At 33.3% G+C, this 19,901-nt stretch overlaps 1 protein-coding gene and 1 pseudogene across 1 annotated transcript; both read left to right on the top strand.

The window, feature by feature from the left end:
• Positions 1-289: 289 nt before the first annotated feature.
• LOC106620524 (uncharacterized) lies at positions 290-2,764 on the top strand (annotated as a pseudogene).
• Positions 2,765-10,208: 7,444 nt separating this feature from the next.
• On the top strand, positions 10,209-14,773 carry LOC106620523 (larval cuticle protein 65Ab1). Its single transcript, XM_014239042.3, has 3 exons — positions 10,209-10,357; positions 13,791-13,918; positions 14,391-14,773. The coding sequence occupies exons 1-3, from the start codon at positions 10,340-10,342 to the stop codon at positions 14,614-14,616; spliced, it is 372 nt and encodes a 123-aa protein (XP_014094517.1). The 5' UTR covers positions 10,209-10,339; the 3' UTR covers positions 14,617-14,773.
• The last annotated feature ends 5,128 nt before the right edge of the window (positions 14,774-19,901 follow it).

Raw genomic sequence — 19,901 nt, 5'->3', positions numbered from 1 at the left:
GTTTTACAGTAGATATAAATAAAGAAGTTATAAATTAATCTTTCGAGATAGTAGGTGTCTATTTATAGCATACTGTGTCCAACCTTGAACAATTTTAAATAACAAATCATCAATAAAATCACCAAGATCGGAGTATATTAATTGATTATTTATTACAACATCATAAGATAATTCTCAAATCTGCATATCACTGCAGTAGGTTTGTTGGACCCGCCTCACTTGTCTCTGTATGAGTATATCCAATTGCAAATTACAATGATGCATATTTAAAATGATGGATTCAGTGACAGATGCGTTGGAAAACCTTCATGTTAACTTCATCTCATTGCAATGCTTCAGTCGATGGTTTGATCGTTAATGTAAGACAGTACAAAATGGTGTCCGCAAAGTTGGTGAGTGAACTAAAAGACGATTGGTGATAAGTTATTGAAAGGATACAAAACATAAATTCACTTGTTTAAAAAATAAGTGCATACTCGGAAAAATATGAGTAAGAAATGTAATTTCAATGAGAAAATATTCTTTGACAATTCAACCTTAAATTTAATTACAAGTGATAATGAAACTAGTTCAAGTGTATATAAAGTTTAAAAACTCGAAGGTCTTGCACATATTTTAACAAACTTTTTAGACCAGGACAGATAGTTTTTGAAAACAAAAAAGTTATAGTTGGATGAAAATTAGAATAAAATAACATAAAAGGAAAGGAAAAATAATTTACGGGCAATCTGAGGTTGGGAAGAGGAAGGGGTGGTTGAATTTTTAACTGTTAAAAACGACGAGTCCTATAGAAAAAAGTTATATGGCACAGTTTTAGATAATGAAGAGATCTTCAACATTTGTATTAACACCTTTTTCACATAACCTTAAAATTTATGTGAAAAATTCATATATTCAAGTTTTTGGGTTTTTGTTTTTATCTTTTACAAAAACTTTTTTCATTCACGAAATTTGGTGTACACTAACTTTTTTTCTGTCTTAAACATGCTGGGATTTTTTTTTTATTTAAAATATTTAATTATCCACCTTATTTTGACTTAATATCGAAAAAACCCTAATTTACAATCGAAAACTCTCACGTCAAAATATTTAGTTTTATAAAAATGTCGGTGGGCTTTTTTATTGAAGTTGCTATATTTTCATGGTGTAAAAAAATATATATTACTATGGTAAGCTTTAACAGCGAATGTAAAAAATACCTCACTAAACTATAGTCGTTGTCGAGGCAGCAACGAAACAACATCGTGATTGGTCGTGTGCTGGAATGCTCTTTGCTGTTTTGAATTCAAAGTTAAGGTTTTTATGGTTCAATATATTTATCCTGATCGTACAACATATATAGAATGAATAATGAGTCACGAAAATGATTGTTTCACGAAATAATGCAAACATTTTCTATATACTTTGTTTACACTCAGTCGCAGTTCCTCTCATGCCGACAACTGATCTAATGTTTTATTTGTACTCTGAAACCTAGTGCTCTCTATATGTAACTCAACATTAACAATCTTCGGAATACCTCAGCAATCTGCTTGGTTTTTTATGTTCTTATGGAGTAAATAATTCAACTTAAATTACTCCATTCGATCTCGCATTGACACTGTTCAATACAACCGGATCTATAGTATTATCCTATTTAGGGAACCGTTCACTTGCGCTAGTATAAGACTATATCATACCATATTTCTAAAAATTCTTGCTTAAGTTTGGTATGAATTGTGACTTTGTACAAAACCAAGCACAGAGAGCAGTTTTAGGTCCTCAATATGGGTCTTGTGTATGCTTATGCTCTCTCATCCAGTACCTCACACAAGCCTGGATCGATTGCATAAAGTTGAATTCTGTCAGGTTTACCGACTCTCTACCTGTGTCAGTAATTTATAATATTCGACAATTAATACAATTAATGTAAAAATGTTATAGTTGCCCCTGATCCCAAATTACAGATACAGGCCCGAATCTTATCTCTTAAACCCATTAAATAATTTGAAAACAGAAACAAGATCCCATAATACATGTTGAAAACCATATAGAAATTATTTTAACATATGGCGATTAAGCATTTTTGGCAGCGAAATTGTTCAAGCTCTAGAGATGTAAAGCGAAATCTTCCCATATATTTCCGTTCATTCGTTAATTTTTAAATAAATCAAATTTTATAACTCTATTTTCATAATATAGTTCTTGACGGCATACATTCTTATCACCTCTTTGCTCTCCGCAAATACTCAAATGTTTGACTATGTTTATCCAGAAGTTATCACCATGTACTATAGTCTGGGGCCCACAGAGAGGGGCTACCGATTCAAGTATTTGACACACAAGTCTATGACTATGACAGCAATTATCACTTTTGTTCTACCTAGGCAGGAGGACCCAAATGGCAGCTCACGCGAGGAGATTGGCGTATCCCGGTACGCCGGCAAAGCAACTACTGATAATGGGCATGTACATGGCGTATGACGAGAAAACCGATACTCAGACGATAACGATATATACTGCTGATAAAAATGGTTATCAATCGCGTTTTAAGGTGAAGAGGCGTGGATTAAGTGCCAAGCTCTTAATGTCATTGGCAAAGGGCAGTAAATAGTGAAAAAACGTAAATTAATGCGGAGATATCTACAATGGCAGTTTAAATAATTAATACGAAATCTATGTTACCAATAAACTAACTAATAATTTTTAATTAAAGTATATTACATAATGTTTACAATGTATGAAAGATATTAAATATAATCTAAATATAATATTCTTTAACGAATTTTTTCCACTTTTTAAGACTATGCAGCTAACAATGGTGTTTCGCGTATTTGCATGATATTAAACACTTTTCTCTTTGCTCTCACAAGGTCCATTCTGGTTCATGGGCTAGACATCTTAATACTTGCTCCTTGAGGAATTTCTGCGCTTTATAAGGTAATATAGTTTAAAGTTCCATCCCCTATGGCATTTAGCACTGAAGCTGTATACATCTAGACATTTTCTTTCAAAAGTTTACAGGATTGCATTGTCTTTATCAAGCAGCGTCCATGCTACAGGTCGATTACGACCGCTGTTTCGAAAACTTAGTACCAGCTGCTACAGCAATTAAACATCCAGGAGGTGTAAGGCTAGGGACTAGTAGACGCAGCAATTGTATATTGCCTCCCTGAACTTTGGTTCTCTCATCATAAAGCCTATTCCACTTTTCCAATAATATCAGTCGCAAACGAAAATAGAAAAGGCAAAAGCACCTATGCAGAACACAGGAGATATCTCAACGGATGTTATTTTCAACTTCACTTGTGCTCCTGTAAGATACAATAGATAGAAAATAAGTGTATGGAGTTTTTTATTGCTCTAACAGCTGATAAATTTGGTGTGAAAATTTTTGGTGGAATAAATATACCTTTTACATCGTTTAAGGAGGTTCTGGAAAACATTTAGAAACGCTTACTATGTGTAATCTGAATTGTAGTCACACTGCCGGTGTTACAGGCTAAAATTCTTAATAAAAAATTCCAATTTGGTAATATTACAGGAAAAACTCAGCTTAAGATAGCATAACATTTGAAAAAAGTGACCGATCCGTATGAATCATGAGTAACATTAAAGCTACTGAAAAGTTAAATATATTGACAAACTGGAGCCGAGCTCCAGTTAAAATATTAACAGTAATCTACTTTTTTATGTAACACAAAGTTCCAGCATACTGAATTACTGAAGTAATTCCATATACAAACTTACTATACAACTTTATAGTGTTTGAGTTATTAGTAAAGATGATATGTAAAGCTAAGTTCTAGTTTTATGTATTTCATGATAAGAATAAAAATAAAATTTAAACAAAGAATTTGAAAGACGAAATTCATAACATTCATAAAATTTATAATTGTAACCAAACAAGTGCAATGAAAAAATTCTCTTATTTCGATATAAGATTTGCTTTATCAATATTTTTGATATTTATGGCTAATTGAATGCGCATGCACATGTATTTATAAAAATTCTATGTTTGCATGGGAATTTCAACGAAACTAGTTGATTGCTTAGAAGGTAATTTCTGTCATCTTCGCGATCTTGACTTTTAACGACATATTGGTGATTTAACATGTAGTTAAACCAGAAAACGTAATGGGCAAATGTTATATTAGTGACTCATAAAACACTAAGAAATTTAATATTTCTAGATGCGCACATATTTGTTATTTTTTGCAATAATTTGTAAAATATTTAAAGCAATTTAATTATGACCAACGTTATTGAGAAAATAAAAGAAAACAAGTATAACAAGTAAGGAAGGGCTAAGTTCGGATGTAACCGAACATTTTATACTCTCGCAAAGTCAAATAGTATACTCGTTTAAGATTTTTTTGTGGATTGACTGATATTTTCGGTAGAAGGTCAACTATAGGCACTGGGGTCCACATATTTAGTACTTAGAGGCATAAACAGTTTTGGTTCGATTTAGACAATTTTTGGCCACAAGGTGGCATACTTTAATCGCATTATTCACGCAAAGTTTTATCCCGATACAGTCATTGTTGCCTGATTCGCATAGTGGAAAGTGAAAGAATCAGATGGAATTTAAAATGGTGTTATACGGGAAGTAGGCGTGGTTGTAGTCCGATTTCCCATTTTCGCACTATGACATAGAAACATAAAAAGAACGTTATGCACCGAATTTGGTTGAAATCGGTTTAGCAGATCTCAAGATATGAGGTTTCACCTAAAAGTGGGCTGTGCCACGCCCACTGTCTAATTTTGAACACATCCCAGAGATAAAATTCAATGTCTCTGGTGTGTTTAGTGCTTGATTTATCGCGCTTTTAGTAGTTTTTAACAGTACCGTTATATGGGGAGTGGGCGGAGTTGCCACTCCATTTCAACTATTTTCACACCGTCAATAGAAGTGCTAAAAACATTTGTTTCCAGTGAATTTTGTAATTATAGCATTAGCGGTTTAGGAGATATTCACATTAAACCTATTAGAGGCGGGACCAAGCCCACTTAAAAAAAAAAAATTTAACTGCAGATGTCCCTCCCTGTGTACCAAATAACAGTCTTGTATCTTATTGTGGAGCTTAGTTATGGCAATTTATTTGTTTTTGATTAATGGCGTTTTGTGGGCGTGGCAGTGGTCCGATTACGCCCATCTGCAATACCAACCGTCTCACGGTACGAAGAAACATGTCTACCAAGTGTCATAAAGATATATCAATTTTTAGAGCTTGTACGGACGGACGGACAGACAGTCACCCGGATTTCAACTCGTCTCTTCATCCTGATCATTTATATATATATAACCCTATATCTAACTCTGTTGCCTTATTTTGGCAGTGATTTAAAAAAAAAAACTATAAATATCATAAAGAAACAGGAGGACGGACGGAAAGGTTTTATGGTTTTAGGTTTTTTATGGTGGTTCTATGAAGACGGTCAACGAAGTTATTGATAAATCTTTGTGATGACAAGCATTTGTTTTTATTTTGTTAGATCTGTCTTAGTTAGGAAAAATCATACACCATGCCACCGTTTTTCGTTTAGACCAGTCCAGAGATCAAAACATGACTTAACTTCGGAAATTTATTTTGAAGAAAAAAAGGAAACATACGGTTTTTATTCAGACATTATTAAATATTTATTTGAGTTTAAAAGAAAATTTTTATAATGACTATTTGATGCAAGGTCCTCCAAGGGACTATCAAAAATGCGGATTAGAGTCAGTAAAATATATGAATACCTGCCATTTACTGACATTATGTATGTACTTATATTTTTTGCTCGTTTTATGAATGGAGTCTACTACTGTATATTTAAAGCTTAAACATACGAGTACGGGTGTAACTATTTGTATACGGCGAAGAGTTTTGTTTTCTTTATAGAGGTTATCACGCATGAGGTTCTTGAAATAATAATTTTAAAGATCAAATAATATTCCTGCCTATGTTTATGTTTATAGTCTGTAGCCTCAAACTTATAGTGTCCATAGTATTTTACATCAGGAAGTTTTATATACGATAAGAAAAAATAAATAAATACGTGTGGCACTCGGGGACTGTCGCGGTAAAGCTATTACTTAAAATTAATAATGAGATATGTATGTATGTACAAGTATTTATGTATCCTCTACGGTACGGACTGACCGACTCTTAATCTGTTGTTAGTATCTCTGTTTAATCATAATTAGAGCTGCCGCTTCGCTGACAGCTTTCCAATTAATCAGAGGACTGACACATATGTGCTATCAAAGTTTCCACTGTTAGACTACCGCCGAGTGTATATTTAACTTTTCTCTGATATATAAAAAACGGGGGCACAGAAAAAATACGTGTTCAGAGTCGTCTATGCACACATCATGATGAGTTTGCAATAGATACTTTCTAAATCACCCATGTCCTGTTAGTATTTGGGTCAGGTGGAAATCCAGGTCTTCTATCTACCCACGGTATGATGTCTGGTATTAATCTGTGGGTCCACTGTTCTTTGGATGAGGTTTGCCACGGTGGCTGCCCCATTGTGATGCTTTTGATCCTTTCCTTCCTTTTTTCTGAATTGTGGAATTTATTGGCTTTACCCGTCATGTTTTAAAAGTGCTATTTAAATTTAAGCCTTGATTCCAATATTACACCAAAATAATTCAGATGTGGCTGTGAAGTTATCTGACACTCAGTGGACCTCTTTTTTATAAAGCCGTATTGTCTCTCTGGTACTCCGCCGGCTTTGTGGATTGCTCCAAGCGGATTCTTACTATGCTTTCGTACACTTTACCAAATGTGTCGAGCATACATAGAGGTTGATAGGATCAAGGTTCTTCAGGTGGCTTTTTCAGTTTTGGGAGTAGCACCAAACGCTGCACCTTTCACGGGTCGGGAAATACGCCTACCAATATACACTAATCGTACATTTTAACGAACAAACTGAGTCTCAGAATCATGGCTTCATTTAGGGCTATATTTGGTATACCATCTATTCCAGGTGCTTTGGGATTTTAATTTTTTTAGCGATAGCCAGTAGTTCTTCTTCTGTGACTAATAGGGGGCTCTGTACAATCGTTTCACTTAGCATAGGATTGGGTTCATGTGCCAGAAATAATGCGTCGACGACTTTCCTCATAAATGATTCGTTCTTAGGTTGCAGCGAAATATTTTTGAATTTCGACATAGTACATATTTTGTACGCGGTTCCCCAGGGGTCTATGTTTGCTTCTTCACAAAGCTTTTCGAAACAGCCTCTTTTGCTACGAGTAATTGCTGACTTCACCAGTACCTTTATTACCCTTTTGATAGGTTTTTTGCGTGCCACTGTTTATTATTGTAAGGTTCGTTTGACTCAAGAATTCTAGGATAAGACGTCCACGATGGTTCGTGCTTCTGCTACCCCAAGCAGTAGACCATGCATTAAATTCTCCCCCTGTTATTATCGAAGATTTGCTAAGTAAAGAAACCAAATTGGTTGAAGAACGTATGTACTTCCATTCTTATTCCGCCAACAACATCACTCCCCTTGACACGTTTGTGCACAAATCTACAAATCATTTCCATTTAACTTCGGATGATGACCACCGAATACGAAAAAGAAGGGATGGGAAATGCATACATATTATACGTATGAAATCGTATAAATTGACAAGTATCAGTATGCTTTCTGTGAATTTGGTGGTTAATGTATAGTATAAAATTTCTATTAACATTTAGTTGGAGTCTCCATAAAATGGTTAGTGATTGATTTAGATTTAGAATATATTATCTGCTTTTTATATTAATATATATTATGCATTTGATGTGTGACTAATAACTATAAAACGAATTGAATTGTCAGATTTAGCAACTAAACTTTTCTCACTAAATGATCTTTCTATGTCAATTAACATCAGTCCTCTCATTTTCTCTGCTGAGACTGAATCTACTTTTTTGGTAAGCGAGTGGTAAAAGAACGCTTAACTCTTACAAAATTTCTATTTAATAATTTACCAGCATTGGGAACACAATATATATTTGACAGATTTTGGCTGTGATTATATAAACAACATGAAATAAGAAACATTAGTTTGAGACTTGATATCCTCTAAATATCTGGAAAATACCTCGTGAATGTTGGTCCCATATTTTGTTGTGGATTCTTGTGGGTCATTATTCAGTTATCAACCTTTTTAATTTTTTTTAGTGAAGTTGATGTTGAAATCGCCAGCCAAGGTAAGTGAAAATTTATTACTATTAATAATCCGATTGAAATACCTAATTTCAATTGTATTGTTCAATTCAAACGAAATACTTGTACTGTTCCATAAGGTGGGGTAGCTATTTACCAAAATAATAATAATGCTATTAATATTATGGCTCCGAATATTGATTAATTAATTTTTTATTAATTAAATTTTTATTAAATTCCATATTTTGTATTTTATTGGCAAAAAAAAAGTTGTATCTATTATTTTTGAATCACCCAGCTCTTCAATTGATTTGTTCCGCTTGAGATATGCGAAAAATACGACTAAAGGTATGCAAACCTTCTGCGCATATTTTGTGATCGTGTTAGGTCTATTTCCGTTACGGAATTTCTTGATTCGGTCGCTGCGTTAAAAGCCCGAGATAAAAGATATGCAATAGCTTAAAAATGTACTCCCTGCGAATTTTTTTTTATCAGTACCTTTAGAAATTTTCGGCCGTCTTGAGTAATACAATACTGAATATATGTATAGATAATTCAAAAAGTTTTCAGACTATGCAAATGGTAATTTAAAATATTTACACTTTTCGTCAATTATCTGTGGATAAACGTTATCAAATCAGAAAATTTAATGCGTGAGTGGATTGATATTTCATATGATTATCTTTCTCATAAGAGTCGGCCAAAATAACCTCAATGTACCTGAACTATCGCCAGCCAAAGACTGGCAACTCAGCAGAATTTCACGAAATTATTTGAAGAACACTTTCTGTCGTTATAACACTAAAATAATTGTATAAAAGTCTAACTTATAATCTTTAAATTTGAAGGAACGATACGGCTGCTTAAATGTCTGGGATATCATAAAAATGCTGATGAGGCAAATATGCAGGCTGGTTGATGACAGAAGACCGTTTTTTCACCGAAAAGTCGTTCACTTTTTTGGTCTTCAGTCAAAATTCTCCAAACAATATTCTTACTCGTACTTAATCATTAAGTCAACATTCTCATAGTGATACTTTGTATCGTGTACGACCTGACCTTTGGTCGTCGTTAAAATACTCAAGACCATTTTTAAATCGTGTAACCCACGTATAAACTAGAGTGCGACTCTTACCATCGTTACCATAAACTTTTTTCTTCAATTCACATGTCCCAGCGAGTTTTTCAACTTTAACACAAAATCGTATATTTGCTTTTTGTAAAAATGGAACAATTGCACACTTTTTCTTTTATTGAGATGGGTGTAACTTTAACATATGTCATCCGATTTACATGATGTTATGTAGGTGCGTTTGAAATAGATAACGCTGCATCTTGTATGACTTAATATAAAGTTCGGTTATTTGTGGGACACACCGTGTATATTGATGACAGCTTTATTTTGTTTTGTAAACTTGTCGTTTGTAAGACATGTCGAACAAATATGGCGGTGACAGCTCTAAAAAATGTATCCTTAATTAAACAAAGGAAAATCAATCGCTAATTATTTTGAATAGAAAGAGGGAAAAAATCGTTTTAACAGCGGATAACTGATGTATCCAACTGCCCCCCACAATTAATTGGCTGTGGGATTTCTCATGTTTTGACAACTTATATAAACACTATATAGACGCTTATTAATTCCTTATGATGTCGTATACTTCTCTCTTATTCTCTTCTTCTTACCAATAACGTCATTAGCGCTATTAGACATTTGTTGTAGTTCATAAGCTGTTGCCCTTTTTGTGTTGTTTATTCTCTTTTCATTACGGAATGCCATCATTTTCGTTGGTTCGTTGGCGTCTATAATAATTTTCAGTTAGATTAGTACGAGTATGTTTCAAGTCCAATATTAATATGAGACCGGTTTAATCGCAGAGTATAAACTTTAAAAATCTACTAGATTTTGTATAGGAAAACAAATGTACATAGTCAAGTTCATACATATATATATACATATATGTATGTATATACGTACGTATGCAAGACATGTATAAGCATTTGAATGTCCGCTGGTGTCTTCTAATCTAGCTGAGAACACAGATGTCTTAAAAACTCATTGATATGCATATGTGAATACAGGTATTTGGATATTTGAGTATAAACTATTAATTACGGCGTTTGCAAATTCGAAACGAAAGCGAAATATTGAACAAAATTGCTTTTCATGTGTCAGTCAGTTTTGTGATCTTCAAGCAGCCTCAACATGGCATCTGCTAAGCTGGTAAGTTTTGCATACAACAAAAATGGTTTTGGGGCACCACGCAAAGGTGTAAGACAAATGTTTTTACGCATTGTGTCTTTCAGTGCAAAACAAAATATTTTGGAACATAAATTGAATAATAAATTAATGAATCCAAAAATATTACTTTGTCTAAAAAATGTGTTGAGTAAATACAATTCGAAAGTGTGAACAAGCATTAAAGTAAAATTTTGTTTTAGTGTTGTATTTATAATAGTGAATTGAATTCATTTATAATAAATTTTTAAATTTAATAGAAATTACATAAAGCAAGAAATCAAAATATGTAAGCAGAATTCTTTGAAGAAAGTCTTAGAAGAAAACATTTTAAAAGCTCATTTATGCATCACTTTGCATCAGTCTCTGATCTTTTCGTGCTAAAATAAAATAATACTGTTTAAAGCTTATGCCAGAGGTTTATGTGGCGTTGGCTTAGGCAGTATGCTCTATTTTTATGTATTTAGGTATACACCCATAAAAGTTATAAATCTTTAAATCATATAAATTTTAAAATTACCTCTTTTATTTCCTCCTAACTCGCAAGAGGTTAGTCTTAGTTGCTTATTATAGCCGAAATTTTGGTTTTTCGGAAAAATACCCTGAACATATTGATCCCTCAGCTTCGAATTGAAGATTTTATTAAAGAGAAATATACAAATTCCTTCCGGTCCTTATTAGTTGGGGAGACTCTTCCTGTTCCCGCTATTAAAATGTACTATGATTCTAGAAGTATTTTACTGGACTTTAGTTAATTAAAAATACACTGTAGATTTTGGTCTCACATAATATGACATTAATTAACAGAACCTGCTAGATGATCACCATTTATTTTTATGAAAAAAGCGAGGTGAAATCGTATAAACACTTTCTCTTCAAGTATCCCATATTTACTGATGATAGGCTGATGTTCAAACATCTTGGTAGACACATCTTTGAAAACGCTTCCTCGATCCATAACGGTCTGGTGATCCATATCTAAGTGTGTTCTGTGTTACCATTGCTAGGAACTGTCAAACTTTTACAGAAAATGTAAACAAATTTTTTTTCGCTCATGACGTCACAGTCCTGTCCAATTTTCTGTCAAACGCACTCCCAAAAAGTAACGGAACGGAAATCTCGTGATAACTGTTTCTATATCACAATAAGGAATCTGTGTTCGATCGTGTTCACACCATTATAAAAGATGTTTGCTAATAGCGGAGTCGCCCTTTGACATAACTCCATAAACCCGTTTGCAGTCAATCCAAAACTTGCACACATCACAAATGGGAGTTCGGCCAAAACCGTAATGTCGCCAGATATACATATAGATCAGAATCAGTATTATCATCAATTACGTGGAATATTCGAGCTGACCTTTAACATCAAGCCGAATATAAAAACATATTTTGTCAGGGTTATAAGCCAAAGGAATTATTACATCATTAGTGAGTTTAACATATTCAAACATTGTTTATTACATTACTCAATATTTTGATAGTGTGCGTTTCTTTTTATGATAGACGAACTAACATCTGCATTTATGTTTTTTTTATGAGCGCCAATGTTTACGAGTTTTATTTGTTAGTGATTTGTGATTGAAGGTTATAAGTATCATTTTCGTATTCTTGACTTATCTCTTAAGTGGTATTTGAAAAGCGGTTGAACCAAATAATATAGCTAATTTATGGTAGCTCGTAGTAGAATAATGGTTCGATATATTCACTGATTCTTAAAGCAACTACTTCGAAGACAAATAAAGGATAACATTCAAACTGCCGTTACATGCCACGAACGCCAGGCGAGCAGAATCATTTCGATATTCTTTTCTGGACTGCCCATAAGACGAAGGTTCAAACATCTTGGGTAAATCTAAAGGTATGAAATTGGTCGTTTCAACGGATTTGAGATAGATTCAGTATTGGCTAATATGCGTACATAAAATTAATAGCGCGGAACCGTGATCACTTTTCAGAAAAGTTCAGACATGTATGTCCATTTGCACTGTAGCACCCAGTACTATATTCAAGTTTTGACGAATGTATGAAGTTTCATCAAAAGTTTTCCTCAGACATATCCACAAAAAACATATTCCAGTTTGAATATTTTTAATCCTATAATTCTATATTTAATCATTCGTCAGGCGATTAAAATCTAACTATTATTGTAATTTATTTTTGATTTCTTAAGGAAAGCGTTGTTAACTTATTTTTTAGGCCAGGAAGTCTGAGTGGAGATTTTTCTATTGTATATAATATATTGGATCTATTAACTACATTCGCGCGGTTTGTCAAGAAGTGACGCATTATTTTTATTCTCCATCGTTCTGCGTCTTTTTCAGTAATAGATCATTGATTAGAAGAATAAACAATTATAATTTTTTTCATTGAAATACATGTTTTTGCGAGGAGTTATTCTTCATTTCTTTAAAACATATAAAGAAAACCTGCGCTGAAATTCGTTGGAATTTTATGGTGAACATGCTCCAAGTGATCGAACGTGTTAAAAATGGCTTTCATGATTTACAAGTGGTGATTTTGGGTTGTGAAAATGATGAACGTCCTGGGTTACCAAAAACGTTTTAAGATGAACTGAAAGCATTACTCGCTGAAGAATGTTCCCAAACCCAAGAAGAGCTCGTAGAATCTTTAGGAGTGACTCAAGCAGCCAGTTGAAAACAATTAAAAGTTTCCGGATACTTTACAAATTTAAAAATTTAGTGAAACCTAACCTAGCTTGATTCATTCTTGGCCGCCAAGCTGGCGCAGCACTTTTGAGATGGAATCCACAAATTGCCAGAAAGATGGGAAAATGTTATGGTTTCATAGCTTCAGATGGGCTTTGAATAATATTATTGTATTGTTTTTTCCGTTTTTAATAAAAGTTCAAATTTTGAAAAAAAAACCGCACGAATATAGTTATAGACACAATATAGGGGATAGATATCAAAGTATTGACTCAATAAAACATATAACCAACACATTCAGCCATATTTTGATCTGAATCATTTAGCGTTTGTTACAACTTCCGTTTCTATAAATATAAAGGTTTCTCTAACTCACCTTTAATATCACATATTTGTTGTTTATGAAAATAAAAAAATTTAGCCGTACAACTGAAAAATTTTAGGTCATTGATCTCGGATTTGACAATTCATTATCAACCCGACAAAAATTCAAAGCAATAAACCCGAGTTTGCTATGCAATAAAAATGTACTCGTGTAGTAGTACTATGTACTATTGAATTTCAAAAACTGTAGGACCATGGTTTGTTACGAATCACTTTTGTGCAACGGTCTTAGAACAGTGCTTTTTTGTTTTTAAATACCCTAATTTTATTTTTATTTCTCAAAATTGAATAAAATCTTTAAACCAAAAATATAACACCCTTAAAATTACGTATACATTGTTATCCAAACCTGTGTTCTCTTTTCAGTTTCTTGCTGTAGCCATTTTGGCCACCCTCTCTCTCACCGTGAATTCCGGTTTTCTGGATTATGTTTATCCTACCCTTATGTCGGAATTCTATAGCTTGGCACCTACGAAGGAGGGTTATCGTTTTAAGTAAGTATCTTTTGAGCTCTAAAAACTGTGGAAATGCTGAAATTATTAAATATTCATTAATCAAAAACGAATAAATTGCCATAACTAAACTCCACAATAAGATGCAAGAATGTTATTTGGTATACAGGATCACATTAGGGAGGGGTATCTACAATTTAACAATTTTTAAAAAGTGGATGTGGTCCCGGTCCGGTTTAATGTACATATCTCCTAAGCCGCTAAAGCTATAATAATAAAATTCACTGAGGCAAATTAGATTTAGCACCTCTATTACTACAACCACGCCTATTTCCCATATAACACCATTTTAAATTCCGTCTGATTCTTTAACTTTCCACTATGCAAATCAAGCAAAATATATAAGGAAATCTCTAACGAGTATACCGCGTGTCTTTGCGAGAATATAAAATGTTCGGTGACATCCGAACTTAGCCCTTCCTTACTTGTTATTATTTTTATTTACCTTCAATAGCTTGGAAGAACCAAATGGCAGCAAACGGGAGGAGATCGGTGTGATAATGAATCCCGACACCGACGACGAGCAGCTCGTTGTCATGGGTAGCTACACAGTGTACGATGAGAAGACAGACACCGAAACGATCACAATGTACACAGCCGACAAGGATGGTTACAAGCCGCGCTATATGATCAAGAACCGCAAATTGAGCCCTGGTGCTTTGAAATCCGCCGCTGGTTAAGCAAAATGAAGCTAGCTTTTTAATATTTACTTAAGGATAAAATCTTGTAAATTTTAATTAAACTGTTTTTTGTTTTCAAAAGTAATTTAAAATACTGTTTAATACTCGATTATTTACTGCCATTTTTGTATGAAATAAAGCTTTTACTGTAAATTAATTTCTCAATTTTTTTCAGTTTTCAAAAGCAATTCTTAAATCAAAACTGGTTTATTTACTTACAGGAATCGTACAGTTGCTTAATGACAGTCGTTAGTTGTCAAAGGTATCGCTTGTGTCATTAAATTGTTGTCGTTAGTGAATTCCTCAAACACCGACTTTAATTGCCGTGCAAATTAGCATTTCGATTTCGAATTGCTTCATTTAAGCAGCGAGTTGATTTATGTTAGTCGTCAATATGTTCTAAAGTAAGTATACGGATACATTCTCATAGATCAAACAAATATTACATAAATTCAAACAGTAGTTTATGAAAGCTTCTAATTGCTTATTAGTGAGTATAAAATTACTTATGTCACTCCAGTGTGAGAAATAATTTAATTAGGTATATAACGACTAGGAGAAGTTCTGAACCGCTTTTATCCACACTATTATACCGAAATGACTTAAAAATTGTTTATAAAAGTAGAAAGGTAATAGTTAAAAGTTCGCTCAAGTATTCCATAAAAGCTGAATAAACTACTAAATTGAGCAACTTCACAACTTTACATAATTCAATTTTTCTGAACATAAACAGAAAATGTTAACGAATTAATTAACATTCTCTGAGAAAAGGAAAGTAAGTTTCTACACGCACACGTGTAGATAATCGCGGTCCTATCATTTACCACCACTAATAGACGCTAGATGGCGCCAATGAATACAAATTTTGCTTGTTGCGTTTCTATATTGCTTACTTGGGTTATATTAGACGATAGTAGATGCCATTTCCAAAGTATAATTAATAATTGCTACTAGAGGAAAAGCGAATCATAAAAACATAAGATCGTTTTAATTAGACTAAACGTATATTAATACAAAACATAATTGACACCCACCAAATTATAAATTCCACTTTCTCCTTATATAAAACACAATACTTGGGAATAGAGATCTATCGAACTATGTATGAAAAAAAATATTAACATACTCATGGAGAAGGTCAACTTAGTCAACAAGGTAGAGTTAAAAGAGAGTTATTAATAAAACTCGAGATAAAAGCCAAAACTGTTATGAATGTGAAATCAAATCATTAGAGATATTAAAATAAACAACAGCATAACAATTTTCAATCATCATTTCTCGGAAAGTTATCAAATGTTTTAAATGAATTGCGTGATCTTCTAAAGCGAGAGTTCTCTGTCCGGACTTACTTTTTTCCTACATACGTACATATAAGAAACTAATTTTGATAAATATTAAAACCAAGGTACAAATAAAGAGCTTTTACAGAATCACATTAAAATTATTATTTTTAAATAAAAGAAAACTATAATAGTTCAACATATGCTGCCGCGACATTTTTTGGAGATAATTATAAGTTCTGCAAAGTCGATTCTTCTATAATCAATAGTATTCGCAACGCACGCGATGTAAGGAATTTTTAGATAATTTTTCTACACCTTGGCTTACATTATTAGCGTTTTAGTAATGATCGCTTACTTATTTGAAAATATAATATAGCCTATGTTCACCGGAGATAGTGTAGCTTCCCGACGGTGAAAGAATCCGGTCAAATCCTTCAAGTATTTAGTATCCATTAAAACAAACAATCAAATGTTTCCTCCTTATAATCAGGATTGCAAATTTTTTAATTCATATATATGTTTTTCATTTTTTAATCCCGATGTTGGAATTATGCCAATAACCAGATTAAAAATTTATTGAAAATTTTAAGAATTTATTTACCCACTATATTAAATTTAGTCTGTTTGGTGGAGTTTCTATCACATATATCTCGTTTGAGTTAACTAGGTTGATTAAGAACCAATTTCTCGGATTTTAAGCAAAATATAGTAATGGGCCGTAGTGACTCTACGACCTATGATTTAAGTTAATAACATACCATTTTTACGCAAAATTTATATACGCTTGCAACATGTTGCTACTGAGTATATTAGTTTTGTTCACGTAACGGTTGTTTGTATCCCCTAAAGCTAATCGACACAGATATAGGGTTATACGAGTGTATATGTATACCATAGATGATTGGGATGACAAGATGAATTGAAATCCGGGTAAGTGTCTATCCGTGCAAGATGTAACTTAAGTCAAATTAAGACATCTCTCTAATAAGGGGCATCTATGGGCAAAAATTATTTAAAAAATGGGCGTGATCTCACTCCCTAATAGGTTTAATGTACATATCTCCTAAACCATTCAAGGTATAATAGCAAAACTTAAAACAGATATTTGTGGCATTCCTACCGACGCTGTGAAGTGCAATCAGATTATAACCACGCCCACTCCCCATATAACGGTTTTGTTAAAAACAGCTAAATATGCGATAAGTCACGGAATAAATGCGCACAAAGCATTGAATTTTACACCCGAGCTTGTGCAAGAGGAATTTATATGTGCCGGTGTCAAAATTGAACAATTAGCGTGGCACCGACCACTTAAAGATAAAATCTCAGACCTCAGGAGCCGTTCTACTAATTTCATGTAACGGTGTAAAGCCTACCCTACCTATCCTTCTTTCACGTTTCAATATACAAATCACCTTTGAAGGATATAGTTAGTATGCCTGTCAAAAAACTTTAGCGTATAATATAGAATAGTACTACCCTTACTCCCACATACTACAATAATATTTTTATAAAATATATTCTAAGAAACCATATGCCGAATATGTCGGTCAGTGTGTGAGTTATTTATTTATTTATTTATTATATGAAAAATAATAATACAATTATTATTTTATTATTATAAGTAAAAGGAGCACTAGCTTCAGAGGCTTTCAGCTCGCAGCTTTAATTATAAAGGTCTTAAATAATAAAAATGATATATTCCGTGTAAAAAATATTTACAAACAATATGTTTTTATGCAATAAAAATTATATGTTATAAATAAATTTAGAAAAGGAAGGATTAGCTTAAATGTATTTTTTTAAATTTGTACGAGATAGGAATTCAGAGATTTTGGTAATATTTACAATATATGTTACTTTTAGTAAATCAAGAGCTTTATTGTTTTGAAAGATACTGGTTCTTGCAGAGTTGAAGTAGGGGCATTCATCAAGTAGATGGATTATGGATAAGGTCGGCGAGTTGCAATATGTGCAGGGTGGAATTCTGTTTCCATTTAATATATGAGAGTGCGTTAATGACGTATGGCCAAGACGAAGGCGAACAAAGGCCTTGATGTCATGGCATCGGCCTGAGGGTGGGTAGACAGATTTATTCCCGTTCTGATTGCAGATGGCGTAGTGATGTTGCACATTTTTCCAAGCATTAACTTTTATGGTTTTTTCCTGTGAAGCGATTAAACGGAATATATCCTTTTTTTCAATGTAGTCGAAGATAATCAATGACTGTTTTGCAGCCAGTTTGGCGTTATGATCGGCCCATACATTTCCAGTAATGCCAGCGTGACCTGGGACCCACATAATTTTTATGTTTGTGTTACTAATTAGTATGTTTCTAATTTGCGAAATTAGGTAAGACTTGTTGGTTCCATTAAGAAGAGCTGAGATTGTAGACTTGCTATCTGTGCATATTAACGTTTTTGTATTATAGTCACGAGCTAGAGGTAATACATTATATATGGCTGCTGCCTCTGCCGTGTATACTGAGCAGTAGTTGGGTAATTGTCCAGCTTTTAACGTATTTCCAATGTTATCAACAATAGCAAAAGACGTGTAGAAGTCGGTCTTGGAAGCGTCCGTAAATATGAGCTTCCAGTCTGCGTATTGTTGTATAATGAGTTCTTTGAACAAACTTTGATATACCCTGGAGTTAGTGTTCTTCTTTTGATATTTTTGAAGTTGTAGCTCGAACGAGGTTTTTTTAAGTAACCATGGTGCAGCTGAGATAAAGTTTACAACCGGTACAGATGAAATACCTAGATCTTTAGCTAGTTTGATGCATCTAGAGATAGTGGAGCCAATATTGGAGTTTGTTTCATCAGTCCATTTGGCTTTTACTATACCATATTAAAGGTTACTATTGCACAATAGCAGTTTTGGAATAAGTTTTTGTGTAGTGTTCGTTATTCTTTCGTCGATAGATGGGAGTCCAGCTTCCGTTAAAATAAACTTTATTGGTGATGTCGGAAATGCACAAATACTTCTCCTAACAGTTGCATGATATGGTGCAAAGATTTGCTTTATATTGCTTTTTGCACAGTTGCCGTAGATAGGGAGACCATAATCTATCTTAGATAAAATTAAAGCTCTTGTGATATTAATAAGAGATGTGATATGTATTGAACAATATTTTGATGATAAATACTTAATTATATTAAGCCTAGAAACTAGTTGTTTACGAAGATGTGTACAATGTTCCTTAAAAGTAAGTCTCTTATCGAATATTAAACCTAGAAATTTAAGTCTAGTAGTATTTACAATATTTACATATTATACTGTAGATTGAAGTTATTACATTTGTGTTTTCTGCAAATATGGAATAATTTACATTTGTTTATAGAGATATTCGCACCTGAACCATTAGCCCAATTTGAAATTTCGGTTAGGATATTTAAGAAAGTTTGTTTTACAATATTTAGGTTGTTTTGTTTGGAGAAAAGCAGCACATCATCCGCATAAATAATATGTGAGATGAGCTTATGTTTAGAAATGATCACACTAATTTCGTTAAATGCGATTACAAACAGTATAACAGATAATGGTGATCCTTGCGGGATCCCGTTGTACATATTGTACGTATTTGAAAAGGTGTTATTGATTTTGGCCGTGGTTTTACGATTAATTAGGAAAGATTTAAAAAAATTAAATATTTTTGCACCAATTTGCCACTTCTCAAGCTGTTGTAAGATAACGTGCAAACCGACTCTGTCGAAGGCTTTTTCGAAATCCAAACTGAGAGTAGATACGTGATTTCTTTTCGATAAAGCAGTTTTGGCGAAGTCTTCGAAATAAAGTAAAGCATCTATAGTGCCTTGCCCTTCCTTAAATGCCACTTGGTTTGGGGTGAGAAGGTTGTTTTTTAATGCGAACCCAGACATTCGTTTTGATAGAATTTTTTGTAGTACTTTGCCCATGCAGCAGAGGAGTGATATAGGTCTGTAACCGAATACATCTGTTGAGACATTATTGGATTTGGGAATGGCAACTACCACTGCATTTTTC

The sequence above is a fragment of the Bactrocera oleae genome, chromosome 2 (genome assembly GCF_042242935.1).
Source record: "Bactrocera oleae isolate idBacOlea1 chromosome 2, idBacOlea1, whole genome shotgun sequence".
NCBI classification, from domain to species: domain Eukaryota; kingdom Metazoa; phylum Arthropoda; class Insecta; order Diptera; family Tephritidae; genus Bactrocera; species Bactrocera oleae.
Note: the sequence above shows the minus strand (reverse complement) of the source record. Positions and strands in the feature narration are given on the sequence as shown.